Genomic DNA, 26628 nt, shown 5'->3' with positions numbered 1-26628 from the left:
GCGCGCGCGCACTTGTGTGTTGTGTGTTGACTTCACTGGCTATACAGAGCACTCATCTTTGTGTGTGTGTGCATGTGTGTGTGCGCGGGCGCACGCTGAATTAATACCATTTAATGACAGCACTAGTTGATACTAAGTGAGAGATTAACTTTCTGATATTTCTTTGGATATTAGAAAGGTTTAAAAAACAGCATACTTTGAGTACACTGTACTGTTAAGTACAGTTACCTTCAAAACTGTAATATCATAAGACCATATTAAGGAATCTGTAAAAGAAATCAGATTCATGTGACAGAATCCTATCTACACAGTGCTGCTGTAGAAGGAGATACTAAAATGTTCCTTCTGCACTATAGCCTACAATGGCAAAAGGAGGAATTTTTGTCATTTAATTATGTTAGTAGCAGCTTATCACATCAATGGTCATCTTTTTTTGTTAGGTAAAAATGAGAAAACTTTAGGGCTCAGTTGCTATATGTGTAACAAAAACTCCATTTTAACTAGTGGCAAACTTTTTAAATTTAAAGTTATTATGTTAAACACTGTAGAAACTGACAGAAATCCCATTTGAGAATTTGACTGATAAACTGTTGTAATTTGTTCTAAATTTTTCACTGCAGGGAATCAGATAATAAACTTTAATTTACTCACCAAGTGAAAGGAAAATATGCAAGATAAAATACATCATCAGAATTTTACCTGTTGTTTCTGGTATGCAGTGTTAGGATTTATTTTGGACTCTAAAAGTAGAGAACCTAGGAAACAGAAAAAGATAATCCATTATGTTACTGTAAAACAGCAAAATTATATTCCCTTACATATATACATATTTCCTTTAAATACATTTTTGAGACAGCGTTTCACTCTGTTACCCAGACTGGAGTGCAGTGGCGTGATCTTGGCTCACTGCAACCTCTGCCTCCCAGGCTCAAGTGATTCTCCTGCCTCAGCCTCCCGAGTAGCTAGGATTACAGGTCTGGCATTTTTGTATTTTTAGCAGAGATGGGGTTTTGCTGTATTGGCCAGGCTGGTCTTGAATTCTGGAACTCAAATGATCCCAAGGTGCTAAGATTAGAGAGGTGTGAGTCACTCTGCCCAGTCAAAGAATATTATTTTATTTTTTGAGACGGAATCTTGCTTTTTCGCCCAGGCTGGCGTGCAGTGGTGCAATTTTGGCTCACTGCACCCTCCACCTCTTGGGTTTAAGAGATTCTCCTGCCTCAGCCTCACAAGCAGCTGGGATTACAGGTGTGCACCACCACACCCAGCTTATTTTTTGTATTTTTACTAGAGACGGGGTTTCACCATGTTGGTCAGGCTGGTCTTGAACTCCTGACCTCCAGGTGATCTACCAGCCTCAGTCTCCCTAAGTGCTGGGATTACACACATGAACCACTGTGCCCATCCTCCAAAAATATTTTTTTTTTTTTTTTTTTTTGAGACGGAGTTTCGCTCTTGTTGCCCAGGCTGGAGTGCAATGGCGCGATCTCGGCTCACCGCAACCTCCGCCTCCTGGGTTCAGGCAATTCTCCTGCCTCCGCCTCCTGAGTAGCTGGGATTACAGGCACGCGCCGCCATGCCCAGCTAATTTTTTTGTATTTTTAGTAGAGACGGGGTTTCACTATGTTGACCGGGATGGTCTCGATCTCTTGACCTTGTGATCCACCCGCCTCGGCCTCCCAAAGTGCTGAGATTACAGGATTGAGCCACCGTGCCCGGCTCCAAAAATATTTTTTCTGTTTTTTGTAGAGATAGAGTCTTGCTATGTTGCCCAGGCTGGTCTCCAACTCCTGGGCTCAAGTGATCCTCCCACTCTCCACTCCCTGCTCCTCCCAAAGTGCTAGGATGGCAGGTACAAGCCACTGTGTCCAGCCATATTTCCTTTTTTGAACATTTGATGCACACTCAACTTCAGTTATAGAAAAATTATTTTTAAAACAATGTTAAGTTTAATTACAGCAACTTGTCACCTAAAAAATGTTTTTTCTGAGACAGAGTCTAGGATCTGTTGCCCAGGCTGGAGTACAATTGTGCGATTTCAGCTCACTGTAACCTCCACCTTTTGGGTAGCTGGGTCTACAGGTACCAGCCACCATGCCTGGTTAATTTTTAAATTTTTGAACAGATGGGGTCTCACTCTGTTGCCCAGGCTGTTCTCGAACTCCTGGGCTCAAATGATATACCCATCTTGGCCTCCCAAAATGCTGCAATTACAGGCATGAGCCACTGCACCCAGTCAATAAATGTTTTATATTTGTGCTTACTTTGAACAGGAAAGACACGATAATCTAATGAGTAAGGACTGGATAACACAGAAATCTACCAATTTATGGGCAGCACAAGGCAGTTAAACAACGCAGTGTGAAGCCAGATGATCTTGGTTAAAATATCTGATATACTATATGACTTTCAATACCCTTCTCCTCTCATCTACCAGTTCTAGTTTATACCTGCAAGTACTACTTGAAGACAAACTCTGGCCCAAAACATTTGAGAAAAAGCAGTTTCCTCTGCAAGTGTCTCTCATACAGAGCTTTCATTTCTTCTCATAGTATACTTAACTCTCATAGTATACTTAACAATTGCTTTACCCATTCCAAATAGTGGCTAGATGGCTGAGTGCTCTTAACATTTCCAAATTTAGTTTGCTTTTACATCAAAATTCATTTGTTTTATGATGCTGTCCAATAATAGTGATTTAATGACCACTCACTACTGTGTGCTCAAAACAGTACCAATACCAAACATAGTAAATTAACCAAATTCTGGTAACTCAATTTGTGTATGTCCTATGCACATAAACAGCTTTCCACTTCACACCAACCTACCACTATGTCTAGGACAGGTGACCTGATTAATCCAAAATCTCTTTCTTATCCTTTGAGTACTTAAGGTAACTAAACATTATCCATATATATTTTTCCACCTGTATTCCCCACAAACCCAATTTCTTTGGGCTTTCTTTCCAAAAACTGGTTTTGGCTTAGGAGTCTCAGATAAGCATTCTCATATTTTAGAGAAAATACTGTTTTAATCTTCCTTTTTTCCAACTTTTGACCAGATTAATTGAAATATATCTTCCAGTACCCTTTCAATTCTCTTTATGCACCATTTTCAGGTTTTATTTTGGTGGTTATTAAGAGCAGTTTTAGTGATATATTCATAACAGAAAAAAGCAGCAAGCAGGTGGCCAGGTATGGTGGTTCACGCCTATAACCCAGCAGTTGGGAAGCTGAGGTGGAAGGATCGCCGGAGGCCAGGACTTTGCGAACAACTTGGCTAATAAAGTGGGACTTGCCTCTGCAAAAATAACAATAAAATAAAAATAAGAAAAAATAAGCCAAGTATGGTGGCTCACACCTGTAATCCCAACAATTTTGGGAGGCTGAGGCTGGCAGATCACTTGAGGTCAGGAATTCAAGACCAGCCTGACCAACAAGGTTAAACTCCATCTCTACTAAAAATAAAAAAATCAGCCGGGCATGGTGGCGGGTGCCTGTAATCCTAGCTACTTGGGAGGCTGAGGCAGGAGACTCACTTGAACCCAGGAGGTGGAGGTTGCAGTGAGATTAGATTGCATCACTGCACTCCAGCCTGGGCTACAGAGTGAGACTCTGCCTCAAAAATAAATAAATAAATAAAGAGAAAAAACAAATTAGCTGGATGAAGTGGTACATGCCTATAGTCCTAGATACTCAAGAGACAGGCAGGAGGATTGTCTGAGCCAGGATTTCAAGACTATAGTGAGCCACGATTGCACCACTACACTCTAGACTGGGTGATAAGAGATCCTGTCTCAAAAAACAAAGGCAAGGTGCAGTGGCTCAGCCTGTAATCCCAGCACTTTGGGAGGCTGAGATGAGAGGATCACTTTAGGCCAGCCTGGTCTCAATAGTGAGACCCCATCTTGTATATTTTTAATATAGAATTTCTAAAAAAGTATAAAGGTCTCCAAACTATCTTTGTAGTCTTTGTTTTAATTACTAGAATAAAAATTGCATTCTATTATTCTCCACTGAAATCATAAAGTATATAAAGTACATTATGAATCAATCTTATTTTTTTTTTTTTGAGATGGAGTTTCACTCTTGTTGCCCAGGCTGGAGTGCAATGGCATGATCTCGACTCAGTGCAACCTCTGCCTCCTGGGTTCAGGTGATTCTCCTGCCTCAGCCTCCTGAGTAGCTGGGATTACAGGCATGCACCACCACACCAGGCTAATTTTGAATTTTTAGTAGAGACAGGGTTTCTCCATGTTGGTCAGGCTGGTCTCCAACTTTTGACCTCACGTGATCTGCCTGCCTCGGCCAATCTTACAAAAGTACAGCCTACGTAAAAGAAAAAATCAGGCATCATCAAAATTAAACTTTTAATTGTTTGTGATGCAAACAATACCATCAAGTAAAAAGAAAGCCCATAGAGGCCAGGCGCGGTGGCTCAAGCCTGTAATCCCAGCTCTTTGGGAGGCCGAGGCGGGTGGATCACGAGGTCAAGAGATTGAGACCATCCTTGTCAACAAGGTGAAACCCCATCTCTACTAAAAATACAGAAAACGTTAGCTGGGCATGGTGGTGCGTGCCTGTAATCCCAGCTACTCAGGAGGCTGAGGCAGGAGAATTGCCTGAACCCAGGAGGCGGAGGTTGCGGTGAGCCAAGATCGCGCCATTGCACTCCAGCCTGGGTAACAAGAGCGAAACTTCGTCTCAAAAAAAAAAAAAAAAAAAAAAGAAAGCCTATAGAATAAAAGATTTAGAAACCATGTATCTGGTAAAGAACTTGTATCCAAAATATATAAAGAACTCTTACAACTCGATATTAAAAAGTGGATAATGATTCTGAATAGAAGTTTATCCAAAAAGGATATACAAACAACCAGTAAGCATATGGAAAGATGCTCAGCATTAATCATTAAGGAAATGCAAATGAAACCCATAAATAAGGGCCAGGCTCACACAAAGTGGGAACAGAAGCAGAGGGCAGGAGGCTCGGTGTGGTGGCTTACATCTGTAATACCAGCACTTTGGGAGGCAGAGGAAGGCGTATCACTTGAGGTCAGGAGTTTTAAAGCAGCCCGGCCAACATGGTGAAACTCCATCGCTACTAAAGACACACAAAAAAATAGCTGGGCGTGGCTGTGCAAGCCTGTAAACCCAGTTTCTCCGAAAGCAGAGGCGGGAGAATCGCTTGAACCCCGGAGGTGGACTCCATTGAGCCGGGATCGCACCACTGCACTCCAGCTTTGGAGACAGAGTGAGACTGTCTCAAACAAAAACAAAACCACAAATGAGATACGATTTAATACCCACTACGATGTCTACAATCAAAAAGACAAAAAAAAGTAGTGACAAGGCTACGGAGAAATAGGAAGCCTCATACGTTTGCTTCTAGGAATATAAAATGAGGCATCGATTTTGGAAAAGTTTGGCAGTTCCTCAAAAAGTTAAGCAGTTACCTTGCAATTCCCCTCTTCAGTATATATCTAAGAGAAATGAATGTATGCCCAAACAAAAACTTGTACATTTATGTTCCTAGCAAGGTTATTTACAACAGCAAAAAATGAACAGATAAATACAATATGGCACATATTCAGCTACACAGGGTAATGAAAACCTAACACATTACAACACGTATAAACATTGAAAACATGAAATTAAAGAAGCCCATCACAAAATACCACATATGTCCAGATAGGTAAATTATTTCCTTATTTATATTTTTGAGACAGTCTCACTCTTGCCCCGGCTGGAATACAGTGGTGGGATCTGAGCTCACTGCAACCTCTCCTCCCAGGTTCAATCAATTCTCCTGCCTCAGCCACTCAAGTAGCAGGGACTACAGGTGTGCATCACCATGTCTGACTAATTTTTGTATTTTTAGTAGAGACAGGTTTTCACCATGTTGGCCAGGCTGGTCTCAAACACCTGACCTCAAGTGATACACCTGCCTTGGCCTCCCAAAGTGCTGGGATTACAGGTGTGAGCCACTGTTCCTGGCCCAGACAGGTAAATTTAGACGGAAAACAGAATAGAGGTTTCTAGGACTGGGAGGAAGTGACAGTGGGTAGTGACTGCTAATGGGCACATGATTTTTTTCAGAAGAGACAAAATGTTCTAAAATTAGATTGTGGTGATGGTTGCACAAACCTGTGATTATACTAAAAAACAATGAATTGTACATTTTGAATGGGTGAATTATATAGTATGCAAAAGCTGTTAAAACCAAAACAAAACAGGTAAAGTACAGCCTAGGCAATATAAGGACACCTTGTCTCTACATAAAAATTTAAAAAATTAGCCAAGCATGGCAGTGCATGCCTGTAGTCCCAGCTCCTCAGGCAGAGCTGAGATTGCTTGATTCTGGGAAATGCACGTTGCAGGGAGTCAAGATCATGCCACTGCACTCCAGCCTAGGCAACAGAGCAAGACCCAGTCTCAAAAAAAAAAAAAAAAAAAAAAAGGAAACGGTAAAGTATAAACATTTATACAATGGATACCACAAAAATACCACAAAATAAATGAATCAAAGTGTGAACACAACAGATACTAATTTTACAAACCCAAACCTGAGTAAAAGACAGCTGAGACAAAGGTATTTACCACAGAATTCCATTTACGCAAAGCTCACAAAGTGGCAAAGTTAACCTTATCATTAGGCTAGCAGTTATCTCAGTAGGATAGTGACTGGGGAGGAACGTGAATGAAGTAGGCTCCTAGAGTACTGGTTATGTTGTTTCTTCAACTGTGTGCTGGTTATTTTTTGAAAATTCATCAAATTAATACTTATGATTTGTATACCTTTTTGATGTATTATACTGCAATTCAAAAGTTTTTTTTTAAGAAGTCAAAAACACATAGCACAGGGGATTGAGGTTGTTATTTAAGTTGTACTTTCAAGAAACCCATGCCTGACTTTTATAGTTGTTAAAAACCACAGCGGTGCAGTGGTATGACATTGTCAGCCACCCGATCCCCATTAGCAATTATTTCTCAAGTACTAGTCCCTTTTGCAATTTCTTCAAAACTCTCTCAGTAGTGTTTACAGGGTCAGGAAAATTGGAAAGGGAAAACAAACAAACAAAAAGGTCTGATATACTCCCTTCCAATATCCTGGCTAAAACAAGAACTTTAGAAGCTTCTGGTGTTGGGAAATTTCTTTTTTTCTGGGCCATTCAGGATATTAGAGGGAAGTAACCCCTGAAAATCTCTTTTCAGCCATATCACACAGTTTTAGTCTAGGAAGTCCAGCTGATCCCCTAATACCATATTCCCTAAGAGATAAGTAGGCAATAGAGGCTAGACCATGGGAAACAGTCTTTCAACTTAGGGCTTAGTAAGACAATAAATAAAAGACACAATACTAGGTTTACTCCTAATCTAGCTATTAGGTTACCCCCCCCATCACCTAATAGGTTTTATTAAGCTAAGTTATAAACACTTCACCAATCCACTATAAAAGGTCCAGTTGAGTGTTAATATGAATTAACACAATCCTTCCCTCCAACAAGTCTGTCTGTATTTTGTTGCTATAGCTACAGTATTAAGAACAGTAATTCTATCCTGTTAATGTATGGGTATGGAGGGGGATGCAGAGTTCAACTTTAGGAGAGGGATTTATTTAATAGCATGGTAGCAGAGATGACAGGAGAGAAATGAAGATGAGCAGGAGACCTCAGCAACATTAAGGGGGAGGTAGAGACAGTTCTAACTAGGAGCAACACATGTTTCTGTTAAGTGTTACGTCTAGTGGAAATCAGTAACTTTTCTGTTAAGTGTTACGTCTAGTGGGAATCAGTAACTGAAGCACACACTCAAGACAGAACCCATTCACCCAAACTCATTTGAGAAACACATCTATCCTCTCCAATGAAACAGATGCCCTTATCTTCCAAGAGCAATCACACACACACACACACACACACACACACACACACACACGAGATACCTTTTCCCACACATCTGAGAAAGACACTGTTACAAAGACCAAAGAAAGGAAATCCTACACTCCAATTTAAGAAAACTCCCAACATTGAGATTTGAGAAAGGTCTCCCCACTTCCAACCTGAAATATGAAAAAGGAAATACAGAGAACGGAAATCAAGAGACTGCTCAGCTAAGAGGAATGGATCAGTACTTCTAACTAAATCTGTTACTGTAGAATCTATCATTCCTTTTTTTTTTGAGATGGAGTTTTGCTCTTGTTACCCAGGCTGGAGTGCAATGGCGCGGTCTCGGCTCAGCGCAACCTCCGCCTCAGCCTCCTGAGTAGCTGGGATTACAGGCACGTGCCACCATGCCCAGCTAATTTTTTGTATTTTCAGTTGAGACAGGGTTTCACCATGTTGACCAGATGGTCTCGATCTATTGACCTGGTGATCCACCTGCCTCGGCCTCCCAAAGTGCTGGGATAACAGGCGTGAGCCACCGCACCCGGCCGGAATCTATCATTCTTAACAAGTTCTAATGTCTACTAATTGATATGTACACTTGGACTTCCTCAGAAAGATGAGTCCTTAACACTCATTTACCAGTAACAAGACTGAAAACTTAATCATCTTCACCTACCCAACATTTAAACACATTTCTTCGGGCCAACCACTCTTCTAGGAAATTACCCTACATCCTCAGATAAGTGCCAAGGTATACGGGTAAAGATTTCATTAGTAGAGTCTGTAATGGCAAAACACTGCAAACCATCTATACCAGCCGTTCTCAAAGTATGATCTGAGGACACCATGGGGCCTGCAAAGTTAAAATTATTTTCAAAATGGTACTACAAGGTTATCTGCCTTTTCAACCATTAATTCTCTCACAGAGTCTACACTGATACTGCAAAAGAATGCATGCAGAAGCAGATGAGAATCTTTCTGGTTTTTTAAAAATGAGGCCAGATGTTGAGATTTATAAAAATATAAAACCATGATACTTCTCACTAAATTCTTGTTTTAGAAAAGTTATTTTTTCTTAATGTTATTTTGTTAACATGCTATGTTAAAACATTATTTTTAAGTGAGTTCATGTTTTTAAAAATCTGTTTTAATTTCTAATATGGTAAATATCAATAAATATAATCCAAATGAACACTGGGGGAATCCTCAATTTAAGAGTATAAAGGTATCTAGCTGGGCGTGGTAGCATGAGCCAATGATTCCAGGTACTTGGGAGTCTGCTGTGGGAGGGTCATTTGAGCCTGCGGGATTGAGCAGGACCCTGCCTGGAAAAAATAAAGTAAAAAATAAAAACAAGGCCAGTCTTGGTGGCTCACACCTATAATCCCAGCACTTTGGGAGGCTGAGGTGGTCCGATCACTTGAGGCCAAGAGTTCGAGACCAGCCTGGTCAACAGTGTGAAACCCTGTCTCTACTAATAATACAAAAATTAGTTGGGCATGGTGGTGCATGCCTATAATCCCAGGTACTCGGGAAGATGAGGCAGGAGAAATGTTTGAACCTAGGAGGCAAGAGATTGCAGTGAACCGATATTGCACCACTGCACTCCAGCCTGGCCTACAGAGTGAGGCTCCATCTCAAAAATTTAAAAATTAAATAAAAAAAATAAAAAACAAAAACTAAAGGGACGTGTTCTTACAACCTATTTTGCCAGCAGAAACCTACTTCTGCTATGGATAAGGATGCAAGCCAAGAAATGGGCCCAGAAGCTTAAGTGGGACATCCCTTTCCTCTATAGCGAGGTACGCTGAGTGCCAAGTTACTCAGTTTTGGAAGGGAAGAGCATATAGTACTTACCCAGACAGCCCTGTAACATGAAGGCCACAAGTACTTCCATTTAGAAATTCCCTTCTGTGATTCTTGAATGAGCATATAAGCTCCCCTAATAAGAACTGAACCTATAGTTGAGATAACATTATTATAGCTTCCCTTTCCTCAAAGACAGACCAAATAGAGAAAAACTTAAAACTAACCAGCCTATCTACACCCATGCTAAAACTATACACATTATAAAATTCCTAAACACTTTGTAATTACTAAGTAGTACGTAAAGTTTGAAACGAATTGCCTGAATTTGAATCCCAACTCATACCATCTTAGTAGACAAATGGCTTTGGACATGTTGTCATCTATTATGAGAGAATCTATTTTAAAAAATGAGGCTGAGTGTTGTGGCTCACGCCTGTAATCCCAGCACTTTGGGAGGCTGAGGGGGGAGAATCATCTGAGGTCAGGAGTTCGACACCAGCCTGGCCAACATGGTGAAACCCCATCTATACTAAAAATACAAAAATCAGCCACACATGATGGCATGCACCTGTAATCTCAGGCCTGAGGCATGAAGCATGAGAATCACCTGAACCCAGCAGGTGGAGGCTACAATAAGCTGAGATCATGCCACTGCACTCCAGCCTGGGTGACAAGAGATTTTGTCTACTCCCCCTCCAACCTCCTTGCCGCCCAAAAAAAAGATACCACCACCGACTTGACGGTATGCAAAAGCTCCTATCATCCTACCTAGCACTGGTTAGTTTCTCACCAAATTAGCTGAACTGGGAAATAACAGCCTATTTCTTTCTTTTTTTTTTTTTTTTTTTTTTTTTTTTGAGACGGAGTTTCGCCCTTGTTACCCAGGCTGGAGTGCAATGGCGCGATCTCGGCTCACCGCAACCTCCGCCTCCTGGGCTCAGGCAATTTTCCTGCCTCAGCCTCCTGAGTAGCTGGGATTACGGGCACGTGCCACCACGCCCAGCTAATTTTTTGCACTTTTAGTAGAGACGGGGTTTCACCATGTTGACCAGGATGGTCTCGATCTCTCGACCTCGTGATCCACCCGCCTCGGCCTCCCAAAGTGCTGGGATTACAGGCTTGAGCCACCGCGCCCGGCTAACAGCCTATTTCTAAGGTGGATGATTAACACATCATAAAAGCTTATTAATTTTATGGATCATAAAATATTTCAAAAGTGTTAACAGTCAAATTTTGTTTTAAAGAAATAATCTAAAAATCAAAAGAATTTGGGGGGGAAGCTAAAGTAAGTTATAAAAAGAAAAGCTTCAACACAGTAATGACTAGGTCTAGCTCAAGTACGGAAAAGCTCAATAATTTTAAGTTTCTGTTGGATGAATGACTCAATTTATGGAAAATCAGAAATACTTTCCATTTTGCTCATGACACAATAAAAAGAAAATATCAATTATCCTCTGATGGAGAATGAGCGAGCACACAATAATGGATAACCCAAACTAGCAGTCAACACAAAAACATTCACGTAAAGCTTGTAGATAAACTACAGTAGACAATATCTTTAGGCTAAAAGTTATTTTCATTTTCTTTGAAATAAACCTTCAGGCTAAGAATAAAGCAGCAAATGCAAGTAGACAGTAATATGGGAGTTTAATATGGCTAATAGCACTAACTAAATCAGAGCATTGCTGTGAGAATTATGTAAGTCAATTTAAGAACTGCTTAAAGACTTTCTGGCACATAGTAGGCACTCAGTAAATTTTGACTTATTATTATCCCTATTTAGACGTTAGAAGAAATGTTAATCATGAAACTACACATTACTGACAGTATTTCACAAGTACTTGGAATTTCTTCTAAGTCTACTGTGTGTGTGACAGAGTCTCCCTGTCATCTGTCACCCAGTGCAGTGACATGATCACAGCTCACTGTAGCCTCCATCTCCTGGGCTCCAGTGATCCTCCCACCTCTACCTCCAAAGCATCTGGGACTACAGGCCCATGCCACACCAGCTAATGTTTGTATGTTTTGTAGAGACGGGGGTTTGCCATGATGCCCAGGCTGGTCTTCAACTCCTGACCCCACAAAATAGTCTGCCTCCGCCTTCCAAAGTGCTGGGATTACAGGCGTGAGCCACCACACCCAGCCTAAGTCCATTCTTTGGTTTCAGTTTTCCTTACAACCTATATTTACAGTAATTTAGTTAAGCTCTCTCCTTGCTAGATAAAAACTAAGTAATTTTGTTTTAGTCATTTAACCTCCAACCTACGAAATGGAGGAAGAGAGATTTGGGGCTATTTCTAAAATGGTAAAAACATAAATGGAGGTTGGGGGACAGTGGTTCATGCCTGTAAACTTAGCACTCTGAGAGGCTGAGGCAGGCAGATCACCCGAGTTGAGAAGTTTTGAGATCAGAGTTGCCAAAATGGTGAAACTTTGTCTCTAATAAAAACACAAAAAAATTAGCCAGGCGTAGTGGCACATGCCTGTAGTCCAAGTACTCAGGAGGCTGAGGTAGGATAATTGCTTGAAACCAGGAGGTGGAGGTTTCGGTGAGCCGAGATCATGCCACTGCACTCCAGCCTGGGTGACAAGCGCAAAACTCCGTCTTTAAAAAAAAAAAAAAATGTATGTATGTGTATGCACACACACACACACACACACACACACACACACACACGGAAAAAAGAAACAGATTTTTATATTAACATGTCAGAAGAGCATAATTCTGATAATATGACATTAAGCTTTTATGCTTAAAAATATGGGCTGGGCGCGGTGACTCATGCCTGTAATGCCAGCACTTTGGGAGGCCAAGGTGGGTGGATCACGAGGTCAGGAGCTCAAGACCAGCCTGACCAACATGGTGAAATCCTGTCTCTACTAAAACTACAAAATTAGCCAGGCATGGTGGTGCGTGCCTGTAATCCCAGCTACTCAGGAGGCTGAGGCACGAGAATCACTTGAACCCTAGAGGTGCAGATTGCAGATCGATCGTACCACTGCACTCTAGCCTGGGCGACACAGCAAGACTCCATCTCAAAAAAAAAAGAAAAAAAAAATCTTAAAGGATATGTTTGTATAATTAATCAAATACATGATGTGAAGGTTATTTTTAAGATGAATTTCAAAGACGATCTCAAATCTATACATGCTTTCAGCCGGGATGGTGGCTCACGTCTGTAATACCAATACTCTGGGAGGCCTGGTGGGTGGATTGCGTGAGGTCAAGAATTTGAGACCAGCAACAAGGCAAAACCCTGTCTTTTTTGTTTTATTTATTTATTTTTGACAGTAAAAAATTAAAAAGGAATCTACAAATGCTTTCATCTCACAAGAAGCTTGATACTAAAAGCCCATACCTTCCAACATACTTGTAAAGTTTTCCAAATGCGTGAAAGATCTAGAGTAGGTTACTATGTGAGTCACATACAAACACACACTAACACTTGACATTCGAATTGTATTTTAAGAAGCCAGTAGTAACTCAGGCTCAGAAAAATATACCTAACATATTCAAAAATTTTTAAATGCCCCCAAAAGGAAATAATTTCTCTCCAGTTTTAAGTTATTTTGGGTAACCTTATAATCTCTGGGCAATGTACTCCAGACTACCACCTTCAATTTAAATCCAACATAAATGTTCCCAGGGTGGGTCTTGATTTTTCATGGAATTGGAGTTCTGGGTACAGTCCAATTGAAAAAAATTCCTTGAAATTAGTTTGTTAATAATTCTGATACAGAATCACCACAATCATAATAAACCGACATTGTCAGCAACTATAAAATATAAACCAACGTACCAAGATAGGTGGGAGAGAACTACTTTCACGTTTGGAAGCAACAATAAAAATTTTACCCCACGTGAACATTTTAAGTGAAATTCGCATATCACCAAAAACTGTGGCAATCCCTAGAGAAAAAGTCTTTTAAAATATGAAACACTCAGAACATGTGGAAAAAAGAAAAGAAAAAATGTGAACCACTTATTTTCAAACACCTTAGTCTTTTAACTTTGAAGACTGTTTCAAAATATGTAAGGCATAATCACTAGGGAAGATCCGAAAGGTTTTAAAAATTATCTGCCAACTTCCCTGCACCTGTTAACCAAATTATGAACACTCATTTAAGCGATCAAAAAAAAAAAGCTCATGTACAATGATTCCAAATTTGCAAGATGTTTATATAGTGAGCTACACCAAAATCCTGCATTACTATAAAAAAGGCAACCAACATGGGTGAACAAAAAAATCTATCTTCGCAAGGTAAAGTGTTTTCTCTGCTTAGTGTGGAGTTGCCAGATCCATGAACCAGTGTTGCCAACCTGCAACAGGATGAGAAATACGGAGCAAAAAGATGTTTGAGAAAAGAAAAAAAGCACAGCAAGTGAAACGTCCAAGAACTTTCTTAGCTCCAAGCAAAGTTTCATGCCTGCTGTACAGATGGGTGAACTAAGGCAGAAGATCGGATTAATCAGTGCCTTTCTCAAGGTCACTCTAGTGCAAAACAACAGCACACCCCCATCTCAGGTCCTCGACCTCTCCACGCTCCGGGGCGGCACTGCTCAAACACGCTCGGCCCTCCTCATACCCCAAATGCCACCAGGAACTCAGAAAGAAAAATTTCAAGCTCTCTCCGGAGAGGTCCCGCAGGTCTGGGGTACCTGGGGCCCGCCCTCCCCCGAGGTGGCTGCCGTCCCCAGCCGTCCCTCCGTTCTCGTGGAGCGAGTGCCAGGCCCCGCAAGAACCAGGGAGGTGGCGCAGGGCCGTGGGGGCTGCCAAGGTCCCGCCGCGAGCGGCTTCACTTACCGTCGCTCTCGGCCCTGACAAGCAGGGACATGCCCTTCAGCCGCTCCACGTAGCCGGACGACACATGCCCGGTGCCCCGGTCGTCCCACTGCCGGTCCTCGTTGAGCGTGTACACCTTCACCCGCCGCCGGGTGTCGGTCATCGTGCCGCCCGGGGACCGGGGCGGGGGCCCCGCCGGTAGACGCCCAGGAAGGGGCCCTGGAGAGGCGAGGAGCGAGGCGTGAGGGCGCCCGCGAGCGGAGGGCTCCCCGGCCTCACTGCCGCCGCTGGGCGCCGCGGGGCCGCGCCGCCGCCTGCATGGCCCGCTCCCGGGCCCAAGCTCTGGGCCGCCGCCTTTCCTCGCCTCCGGCTCCCCGGTGCTATTGTCCAGACCCGGCGAGCCCGGCGCCCGGCAGCCCCGATGGGGCCGCGCAGCGCTTCGCAGCCTCCCGCCCCGCCGAGCTAGGAATTCGGGCCTCCCGTCACTGCCCTGCTCCCGCCTGTGCCATGATCTCCGCAAAGCAGCTTCCCGCGCCGCCGCCGCCTCCTCAGGCCGCCGCCGCCGCCGCCATGTTTTCCTTCCTTGTACCTGGCCCTGCCACCGCGGCCAGTGGCTCCCTTCCGCTCCGCCTGCTTCGAACGTCAAAAGCCGACAGGCGCCTGATCCTGCTGCAACTGCTACCGCTGCCCGGGAGACTCCGAGGGCTCTCGGCCGCCCGAGCGCCCCGGGCTAGTGGAAGTCGCTTTCTCTCCGCTGCCGCCTCTTCCGTCTTCCTTACAGAGCCAAAGCCGCCGCCATCTTGGTTCGCCCCTCAAAAGCGGCGCGCGGGGCCACCCAGGGAGCAGCTGCAGGGGCGGCCGGTAGCCCCACCATTTAAAGAGACAGCAGCGAGGCCGGGCGCCTTACTGCGGCGGAGGCCTCGGACGGAGGCGGGAGGCGGGCGCGGACTTGCCAAGGTGGCGGGAGCGAGGGAGCGGAGGAGGCGGGACGCTGGTTGCGCCGGTGACAGCCCGGGGCTCCCTCGCGCCTCCCCGCACGTACCGTCGTGCGAGCGCGGGGCGGCGTGTGCGTCCGTCGCGCCTTGTGTTCGTCATCAGCCCGGCTCCAGGATGCGCGAGAGGCGTGGATCCGTCTGCGGCCTCTGCGTGCGGCACCGGCGTCCCGGCTTGATTCCGTTCTCCGCCGCCTTCCCTAGTCCCTGCCGTTGCTCCCGGTCTGCGGACACCGGGCGGCGGGGGCCTGGGCCCCTACCCACCTCTTGAGAGTGTTTCCCCCGGGCCGCCTTTGCGGCTGAGTCGGGCGCTTGGGACCCACCGGGCGCTTTGCGGACTTGAGGGAATGAAATGGAAACGCTTCCGGGGAAGGTCGCGGGTGTGGGCGGCGAGGTCGGCGCAGCCTTGAGAGCCGCCATAGGTCGCGGACTGGCGTGGCCAGTGTGGACACTTGGGACTGTTTGCGTTTTCTGGGCGTGGGACCGGGTCCCAAGTGACAATTCTAAAACTTCAGCTTACAGTCTAGCCAAGCCCCAAGTGCTCGATTCCTTCATCCCTTTGAGAACTGTCTGCCAGCCTTCCTTGTCGTGAAAAGAACTTGAGGCTCTCAGAGAAACAAATGCGACACTGTCTGATCGGGAGGAGTGATTCTCAGCGTTAGATAGTCCTGTGTTTCGAACACTTACTTGATGTCAAACGTTGCTAATCTTCACAAAGGAATTACATTACCGTTTCTATCATTCAGCTCATATGCCTCCATTTTAGTGGCTTTTACCATTTGCCAGGTCTGCTAGGTCGGCCCTGCCCATTAGGAATATAATGTGAGCTACACACGGAATTTTAAGTTTCACAGTAACCACTCAAGTAGAAGAAGCTGATGAAATTAGTGTTAACGTTTTAGTGCGGTATTTTCTTCTTTCTTTTTTTTATTTTTATTTTTTATAAAGACGGGGTTTCACCATGTTGGTCAGGCTGGTCTTGAACTCCCGAACTCAGGTGATCCGCCCACCTTGGCCTCCAAAGTGCTTGGATTACAGGCGTGAGCCACCACGCCCGGCTAGTGCGGTATTTTCAAAATGTTATTTCAATAATCAAATTATTGATATACGTTCCTTATTTACTGTACAATATCTTTTTTTTTTTTTTTTTTTTTTTTTTTTTGAGATGGAGTTTCGCTCTTGTTACCCAGGCTGGAGTGCAATGGCACGATCTCGGCTCACTGCAACCTCCGCCTCCTGGGTTCAGGCAATTCTCCTGCCTCAGCCTCCTGAGTAGTTTGGATTACAGGCATGTGCCACCATGCCCAGCTACTTTTTTGTATTTTTAGTAGAGACGGGGTTTCACCATGTTGACCAGGATGGTCTCGATCTCTTGACCTTGTGATCCACCCGCCTCGGCCTCCCAAAGTGCTGGGATTACAGGCTTGAGCCACCGCGCCCGGCCTGTACAATATCTTAAAAATGTGATGTCTTGGCCAGGCGTGGTGGCTCATTCCTGTAATCCCAGTACTTTGGGAGGCCAAGGTGGGTGGATCAGCTGAGGTCAGGAGTTCAAAACCAGCCTGACCAACATGGTGAAACCCTATCTCAAAAAAAATTACAGGCCGGGCGCGGTGGCTCACGCCTGTAATCCCAGCACTTTGGGAGGCCGAGGCGGGTGGATCATGAGGTCAAGAGATCGAGACCATCCTGGTCAGCATGGTGAAAACCCGTCTCTACTAAAAATACAAAAAATCAGCTGGGCATGGTGGCGCGTGCCTGTAATCCCAGCTACTCAGGAGGCTAGGGCAGGAGAATTGCCTGAACCCAGGAAGCGGAAGTTGCACTGAGCCGAGACCACACCATTGCTCTCCAGCCTCGGTAACGAGCAAAACTCCGTCTCAAAAAAAAAAAAAAAAAAAAAAATTACAATAAAAAATTCAGCTTGTGAGTCGCACTAGCCAATACTTGAAGGCCCAGTAGCCACATGTGTCTAGTGGCCACAGTTTTGGAAGGTTCGAGTGTTTGACATTGCCAGGAATCTTGTATTAAACCTACAGTGTGGCCGGGCGCAGTGGCTCACACCTGTAATCCTAGCGCCCTGGGAGGCCGAGGCAGGTGGATTGCTTGAGGCCAGGAGTTTGAGATCTGTCTGGCCAACATGGCAAAACCCTATTTCTACTAAAAATACAAAAATTAGCCAGGTGTGGTTGAATGCCTCAGCTACTTGGCTGTCTGAGGCAGGAGAATCACTTGAACCTGGGGAGCCGGAGGATACAGTGAGCTGAGATTGTGCCACTGCACTCCAGCCTGGGTGTCAGAGCAAAACTCTGTCTCAAAAAAAGAAACGGAAAAAAAGTAACACGGTGGTTTCCAAAGAAATTTTTTATAAAAAGAAAAAAGAAAAAAATGGAAAAAAAAGAAACCTGTAATGTAATTGGTGTTATACCCATCTATTCAGAAGGAGGCTAATAGCTTGAACAGGGCTGAGGGGTTTCTGGGATACAGGACTTTCCATTTTAAAATCCTTTAGAGGCAGGGCACGGTGGTTTACGACTGTAATCCCAGCAGTTTGGGAGGCTGAGGGAGGCAGATCACGAGGTCAAAAGATCCATACCATGCTGGCCAACATGGTGAAACCGGGTCTCTACTAAAAATACAAAAATTAGCTGGGCGTGGTGGCTCACACCTGTAGTCCCAGCTACTAGGGAGGCTGTTAAGAGAATCGCTTGAACCTGGGAGGCAGAGGTTGCAATGAGCCAAGATTGTGCCACCGCACTCCAGCCTGGCGACAGTGAGACTCCGTCTACAAAAAAATAAAAAAAATAAATAAAATCCTTTAGAAGCTGGGACCTCCTCCCCAACAACTTCAAATATAAATATGTAAACAAGTGCTTGCAGAGACCAATCTGAAACTCTTTATTCATGAACAAAACTGGGAAATTATGAAAACAAAGCAATTGCTCTTTCTTAAAAAAAAAAAAAAAAAGCCGCCAGGCATGGTGGCTCATGCCTGTAATCCAAGCACTTTGGAGGCCAAGGTGGGCGGATCACCTGAGATCGGGAGTTCAAGACCAGCCTGACCAACATGGTGAAACCCATCTTTAAAAAAAAAAAAAAAAAATCAAAAAAGGAAAAATTTTTTTTTTTTTTTTTTTTTTGGTGATGGAGTCTCATTCTGTCGCCTAGGCCAGAGTGCAGTGGTGTGATCTCAGCTCACTGCAGCCTTTGCTGTCTGGATTCAAGCGATTCTCCTGCCTCAGCCTCCCGAATAGTTACAGGTGCCTGCCACCACACTCAGCTAATTTTTATATTTTTAGTAGAGATGGGGTTTTGCCATGTTGGCCAGGCTGGTCTTGAATTCCTCTCCTCAGGTGATCTGTCTGCCTCCAGCCTCCCAAAATGCTGGGATTACAGGCATGAGCCACCATGCCCGGCCAACAATTTCAAGTACTAGGACATGAGAGCAGTTTTGTCAATTTTTGATGCAATTAAGACGTCAGTAGATTTATTCAGATGCTAATACTTATTTGAGCCCCAAACCAAATATGAAATACTTTGTAGAAAATAATAAAGTACAGAAATTGTTTATTAAATGGAATAAGGTTAAAAATTATAGTTTATGGAACAAACCATAAAAGATTAGATTTAAATGAAGTTTAATACAATACAATCTTAACAATTCTATAAGTCAAGATTCTACCAGAGAAACAACCAGTAGAATACATGTACGCAAAGATGGAGATATCTCAAGAAATTTGTTTACATGATAGTGCAGTCTGGCTAGGCAAGTGTAAAATATGTAAGACAGGTCAGCACCAGAGGTGAAATTCTGAGGCAGGACCTGACGCTGCAGTCCACAAAGTCTTTTTTCTCAGAAAAACAGATTTGCTTCTTTTTTTTTTTTTTTTTTTTTTTTTTTTTTGAGACAGTCTCTCTTGCCCAGGCTGGATGGAGTGCAGTAGCGCGATCGTGGCTTATTGTAACCTCTGCCTCCCTGGGGTCAAGCAATTCTCGTGCCTCAGCCTCCCAAGCAGCTGGAACTGTAGGCCTGGGCTACCACGCCTCGGCTAATTTTTGTATTTTTTAGTACAGATGGGGTTGCACCATTTTGGTCAGGCTGGTCTGGAACTCCTGACCTCAAGTGGCCTGCCTGCCTGCGGTTCCCAAAGCGCTGGGATTACAGGCGTGAGCAACCACACCCAGCCCAGATTTGCTTTCAAGGCATTTAACTGATTGGATGAGACCCACCCAGATAACTTGGGTTAATTTTTCTTTGAAGTCAACTGGTGGTGGATGTTTAATCACATCTATAAGTACCCCCACAGCAATGCCTAGGTTAATGTTTGGTTGGATAACTGATTACTGTAGCCTAGCAAAGTTGCCAGAAGGGCTGGGTGCAGGTTTTCATAACATAAAAACGCAAGCCCAGCACTCTGGGAGGCTGAGGCAGGCAGGTCACCTGAGGTCAGGAGTTTGAGATCAGCCTGAACAACATGGAGAAACCCCATCTCTACTAAAAATATGAAATAAGCCAGTCATGGTGGCACATGTCTATAATCCCAGCCAGTTGGGAGGCTGAGGCAGGAGAATCACTTGAACCTGGGAAGCAGAGGTTGTGGTGAGCCAAGATCGTGCCATTGCACTCCAGCCTGAGCAACAAGAGCAAAACTCTTAAATTGCCACAAACTAACTTACGATAACTTCATATGCTGTGCACAAATGGTGATATGGTTAAGGCAATTCCTAATGGAATTAAATAAGGGAGGTTGCAAATCACTAGAGATATGTTGTTATAGTTGTCAAGCCTGTGGAGGATGGATCACGAGTCTAGGTCCTGCCTTTTAGCAGTTATGTGACATTGCCAAGCTTCTTCAGCTCTCTGTACCTCAGTTTCCTCATCTGTAAGATAGGAATAATGTTGACTTCTAGGGTTGTAAGAATTAAATAAAAAACTGATTCTTCATCCTTTCTGTGCTCTAAACATAAAGCTTTCCCACTGAACCCTTCTACCTTCACCTACATACATAACATGCATTTGTAAAGTATGAACTGGAAGGAGCCTGTCCATTACGTAGTATTTGTACTTATGTTACTTACCTTGATCCATGTTGGATTTATCATTGTATAATGTTGCCTGCCTGTCAAGAAAGTAATGTGGAAAAAAAAGTATGTATTGCCTGCCTTAGATTTAAAATCCTGGAAAGGATAGGGACAAGGCTGCTGGCTTGTACACTGCCCAAATCCAGAAAGCGTCGTCCACACAGATGACCTCGATGTTTGCCAGTGAAGATAATAGTGTCTGTATGGTGAGAAGGGCATATCGCCGAAAGTTAGAGGAGTTGAGTCCTCTTGGTTCAGCCACTAAGTTGGTGGTCTAGGGTAAGAACTTAGCCTTTTTTGGCCTTAGTTTTCTAATCCTGATAAGGTGATTTAAAATTTTTTTAAACATTTTTATTTTATTAGTTTATTTTTTATTGACTTATAATATTTGTAAATATGAGGTAAAGGTGGTATTTTGTTACATGCACAGAATGTGTAATAATCAAGTCAGGGTATTTAGAATATCTATCACCGTGAGCATTTATCAATTCTGTGTGTTGAGAACATTTCAAGTCCTCACTTCTAGCTATTTTGAAGTGTGTAATACATTGTAGTTAGCTAGAGTCACCCTGCTGTGCTACAGAACATTGTAACTTATTCGTTCTGAAATCACCTTTGCCAGATTTTGAGAGTAAAAGAAATCTGGCATAGCTGACTTCATCTTGCTTCTGACCTCCAAGCTGTCCTTGGTCACTCCTGGGCATAGGCCAAGCTAACTTGGGAGGAATTTAGTTTATAGTTTAACTTGAAAAAAGGACAATAACAATTCCTCCCTAAAACTAACCCCTTCCTTGCTCAGGGACAGAAAATTACATTTTTAAGACTAATGAAAGGACACAGAAATAACATTATGGGAGGGGCGTGAACTCTGCTAAAACGTAGGTATAATTTCTATAAGCCCTTACTGCACAGGAGTCCTATGACCTTCCCAATTGCTCCTATAGATAACAACAGTATTGTTGAGCCTAAGATTGTTTTTTTTGAGGTGTTTTTCAGACTGACCCCACCCAGACTCATGATTCATGACACAACTGGTCCTGTGGCCCCACCCAGAGGCGGACTCAGCACACACCTTTATGATTTCATCTTTAAGCAGTCAGCAGCACCCATTCCCTAGTCTTCTGCCCACCAAATTGTCCATAAAACCCTAGCCTCTGAGCCTTCAGGAAAACTGATTTGAGTGATAACTCCAGTTCTCACAAGTGGATGGCCTCTACTCAATTACACTCTTTTTTTTTTTTTTTTTTTTTGAGAAAGAGTTTCGCTCTTTTTGCCCAGGCTGGAGTGCTGGTGATCTCCACTACACTGCAACCTCCAACCCGCTCCCCGCTGCCCCTGGGTTCAAGTGATTCTCCTGCTTCAGCCTTCCAAGTAGCTGGAATTACAGGCATGCGCCACCACACCAGGCTAATTTTCTATTTTTTTAGAGACAGGGTTTCTCCATATTAGTCAGGCTGGTCTCGAACTCCCGACCTCAGGTGATCTGCCTGTTTTGGCCTCCCACCGTGTTGGGATTACAGATGTAAGCAACCAAGCCTAGCCCAATTACATTCTTTCTTTACTGCAGTGCTATGGTCTCAGTGAATTGATTTTGTCTGTGCAGCAGGCAGGACGAACCCCTTGGCAATTACACTTCTACTTAGTATAACTGCATGTTTGCATGTTTCTACCCCTTTTTTTTAGGTAGAGTCTCACTCTGTCACCCAAGATGGAGCACAGTGGTGCAATTTCAGTCACTGCCTCAGCCTCTTGAGTAGCTGGGAGCACAGTTGCTTGCCAACATGCCCAGCTAATTTTTGTATTTTTTTAGACACAGGGTTTCACCATGTTGCCCAGGCTGGTCTCAAACTCCTGGGCTCAAGTGGTCTGCTTACCTTCACCCCGCAAAGTGCTGAGCTTATAGGCATGAGCCACTGTGCCTGGCTATTTGTACCCATTAATTAGCCACTCTTCATCCTCACCCTCAACATCCTTTCCAGGCTCTGGTAACTAATATTCTACTCTGTATCTCCATGAGATCGCTATTTTAGCTCCCACACCAGTGAGTGCATGGGATATTTGTCTTTTTGTGTCTGGCTTATTTCACTTAATGCAGTGACCTCCAGTTCCATCAATGTTTTTGCAAATGACATGATTTCATTATTTTTTATGGTTGAAAAATATTCCATTGTGTAAATATGCCATATTTTCTTCTTTTTTTTTTTTTTTTAAACGGAGTTTCGCTCTTGTTACCCAGGCTGGAGTGCAATGGCCCGATCTCGGCTCACCGCAACCTCTGCCTCGTGGGCTCAGGCACTTCTCCTGCCTCAGCCTCCTGAGTAGCTGGGATTACAGGCACACGCCACCATGCCCAGCTAATTTTTTGTATTTTTAGTAGAGACAGGGTTTCACCATGTTGACCAGGATGGTCTCGATCTCTTGACCTCGTGATCCACCTGCCTCGGCCTCCCAAAGTGCTGGGATTACAGGCTTGAGCCACTGCGCCCGGCGCCATATTTTCTTTATCCGTTCTTCTGATAATGGACACTGTTGTGAATAGTGCTGCAATAAACATGGGGCTGCATGTATCCCTTTGAAATCATGATTTCCTTTCCTTTGGTTATATGCCCAGTAGTGAGATTGCTGCATGGTATGGTAGTTCTATTTTTAGGTTTTTGAGAAATCTCCATACTGTTCTCCATGGTGTCTGTACTAATTTGCATTCCAACTGCAGAGTATGAGAGTTCCCTTTTCTCTGAATCCTTACCAGCATCTGTTATTCTTCTGATATGATGGTGATTTTCAAGGACACTTCTAGCTTTCAGGTTCTGTTAAGTGTGCAATGATGCTTGTAAGAACAGTAGAAATCATAAATTCTCCCCAAAAAGGTGTATGTCGATATGACCACACATGAGCATTTTTATGACATTCATTAGAATCTTACTACAAAGCACCACGTAATATATATATAATGTGAAAATAATCACCAGAGAAAATATTCAACAAAGTAGGTATTCCAACAATCATCTCATCCATTTTTGCCCTACTTTTTTTTTTTTTTTTTACATTTGAGACTGAGTTTTGCTCTTGTTGCCCAGGCTGGAGTGCAATGGTGGGATCTCAGCTCATTGCAACCTCCACCTCCTGGGTTCAAGTGATTCTCCTGCCTCAGCCTCCTAAATTGCTGGGATTACAGGCACCCACCACCATGCTCAGTGAATTTTTTTGTATTTTTAGTAGAGACTGGGTTTCGCCATGTTGGCCAGGCTGGTCTTGAACTCCTGGGCTCAGATGATCCACCCACCTTGGCCTGCCAAAGTGCTGGGATTACAGCCATGAGCCATCATGCCTGTCCTTTTGTCCTATGTTCGTAAGTTATATACATACTTAATTTGCAATGTAATATTTGTAATAAAATTATTAAAGAAAAATTATTCATGACACTATTAAAGATAATAAGGCAGGCTTTATTCAAAGGGAGCCATGGTGACAGGTATAAGGACCATTGCAATGGGGTCTCACAGTAGGGGAGAGCGATTGCACTCAACTCTGACTCCAACAAGGACGAGTGAGGATTTATCACCAAGGAGCAGGGCGGGAGTGGGTGGAAAATTACTAAGAAGAAACATGAAGGATAAGGGGTTTCTGGCTAAACCGACTTGATAGGATTCTTGCTAAAGGCAGATCAGGGAGATAAAATGTGAAGGCTGGTCAGATATAAGCCTGGAAGATTTTTCACTAAACCAGTTTATCAGGATTCTTGCTCAAATTGGATTCAATCAGGACAAAGAGAGAAGCCTAAGGTCGGGCCTAGTGCAGGGAGGACTCAGGAGGCTGACTGAGGTTTTGGTCAAAGGAGAGTCTTTGTCAAATGTTGAAGTTTCCCTTATCATACCCTTAACATAGTGACATTGGGAACAAATCAGAAAAGAAACATAATTTTAGATAAAACCTGGAGCAACCACAAACTAACAGCTTGGAAATCACTACTATTCACAATTTATTCCTTTATACATAAAAACAACCTCACAAAGTGCTGACAAGCAAGTCTTCTTCGTTTACAATGATCAAAACAAATGGGAAATATACTTGTAAAGAACAAAGCAAATCAGAGAAACGCCTGAAGTCTGTCTGTCATTCAGTTAGCATGTTTGGGGATTATTCAAAATATTGCTAGGCTTGGTACAGTGGTTCATGCCTGTAATCCCAGCACTTTGGGAGGCCAAGGCAGGAGGATCACTGCTTGAGCCCAGGAGTCTGAGAGCAGTCTGGGCAACAAAGTAAAACCCTATCTCTATCAAACTATTAATAATAATAAATATAGAAAATGCTTCTAGGGCACTGGGTGTGGTGGCTCAAGCCTATAATCCCAGGGCTTTGGGAGGCCAAGGTGGGTGGATTGATCAAGGTCAGGAGTTTGAGATCCGCCTGGCCAACATAGCAAAACCCCATCTCTACTAAAAATACAAAAATTAGGTGGGCATGGTGGTGTGTGCCTGTAACCCTAGCTACTCGGGAGGCAGGAGAATTGCTTGGACCCAGGAGGCAGAGGTTGCAGTGAGCCGAGATCACGCCACTGCACTCCAGCCTGGGCGACAGAGTGAAACTCTGTCTCAACAAATAAAAAAGTAGGCTGGGCACAGTGGCTCATTCTTATAATCCCAGCACTCTGGGAGGCCGAGGCAGGTGGATCACTTGAAGTCAGGAGTTTGAGACCAGTCTAGCCAACATGGCAAAACCCTGTCTGTACTGAAAATAGAAAAATTAGCCGGGTGTGGTGGCAGATGCCTGTAATCCCAATTACTCATGAGGGTGAGGCAGGAGAATCACTTGAACCTGGAAGGCAGAGGTTGCAGTGAGTGGAGATTGTACCACTGCACTCCAGCCTTCGCGACAAGAGACTCTGCCTCAAAAAATAAAATAAAATGCTTCTAGGGAATGAACATTGCAGTTGGAATTACTATGATCCATTCTCTGTTCTTTTCGTTGTGCAGGTTTTTATTAAAAAAAAAAAAAATTTCAGATCAGACATGGTGACTCACGCCTGTAATCCCAGCACTTTGGGAGGCCAAGGGTGAAGGATCACCTGAGCCTGGGAGCTCGAGGCTGCAGTGAACCAAATTGCACCACTGCACTGCAGCCTGGGTGACAGAGCAAGACCAGAAAACAAACAAACAAACAAAAAAAAAAAACAAAAAAATGAAGGAAGGAAGAAAAAAATATTTTAAAGGAAGGTAATTTGTCCTTATTCTTAAAAAGTTTTCTATATGGATTCCATATGTGTTCATCATTCATTTGCATCAAAAAGTTTGACAAATACCAATCCATCTAGAAGTACAGCTGTTGTTGTAGTGATAAGCATTAGTGCCAGAAACCCAGCAGGCTCTTCATCAACTTCCATATCAAAAGGAGCAGAAGTCTATGATATTTAATTTTTATGAATTGGCCAAAAGTTGTATTCATGCTCAACTATCACAATAAACATGACAGTCTAGTCTTAGTTTATTTATTTATTTTAATTGAAAAGATACATTAAAAAAATAGAGATGGGATCTCATTATGCTGCTGAGGCTGGTCTTGAACTCTTGGCTCAAGCGATCCTCCTGCCTTAGCCTCCCAAAGTGCTGGGATTACAGGCATGCACCACCATGCCCGGCCAACAGTCTAGTCTTAGAAATAGCCATTTGCGTGCGTGCCCAGTGAATAATAATAAAACAAGATAAATAGAAGTCATTATTTTGCTAGTGATGTATATTAAAAGGAGCAGTTATGAGTTATTATTTATTTGAGTTATTATTTATTTAAATGTTTTCCCTTCGATCCAGGAAATGCCCTGCTGTCAGAATTGTGTCTTTTAAAAATACATATATATCCTTGTGTACAGTGATATGCAGTATATGCTAGAAAATTGGCTGGGCCTTGTGGTTCTCACATGTAATTCCAGCACTTCGGGAGGCTGAGACAGAAGGAATACTTGAGCCCAGGAGTTTGAGACCAGCCTGGGCAACATAGTGAGACCCCATCTCTAAAAAGAAAAAAATTACACACACACACACACACACACACACACACACACACACGAGAAATTCTTCAATAG

The 26628-nt window shown here is 43.5% G+C and overlaps 1 protein-coding gene across 2 annotated transcripts in view; it reads right to left on the bottom strand.

Moving 5' to 3' along the window:
• The window catches only part of PPP4R3A (protein phosphatase 4 regulatory subunit 3A), a 53123-nt gene extending 38482 nt beyond the window's left edge, over positions 1 to 14641 (bottom strand). For both annotated transcript variants that reach the window (XM_003939856.4, XM_010350564.3), the window contains exons 1-2: positions 14500 to 14641; positions 700 to 755 (exon numbers count right to left, since the gene is read on the bottom strand). In XM_003939856.4, the coding sequence (XP_003939905.1) occupies positions 700 to 755; positions 14500 to 14641 (198 nt within the window). The remainder of the gene's footprint in view (positions 1 to 699; positions 756 to 14499) is intronic.
• Positions 14642 to 26628: the final 11987 nt, after the last annotated feature.

This window comes from Saimiri boliviensis, chromosome 2 (assembly GCF_048565385.1).
Source record: "Saimiri boliviensis isolate mSaiBol1 chromosome 2, mSaiBol1.pri, whole genome shotgun sequence".
NCBI classification, from domain to species: Eukaryota; Metazoa; Chordata; class Mammalia; order Primates; family Cebidae; genus Saimiri; species Saimiri boliviensis.
This window is presented reverse-complemented; position numbering and strand designations above follow the sequence as displayed.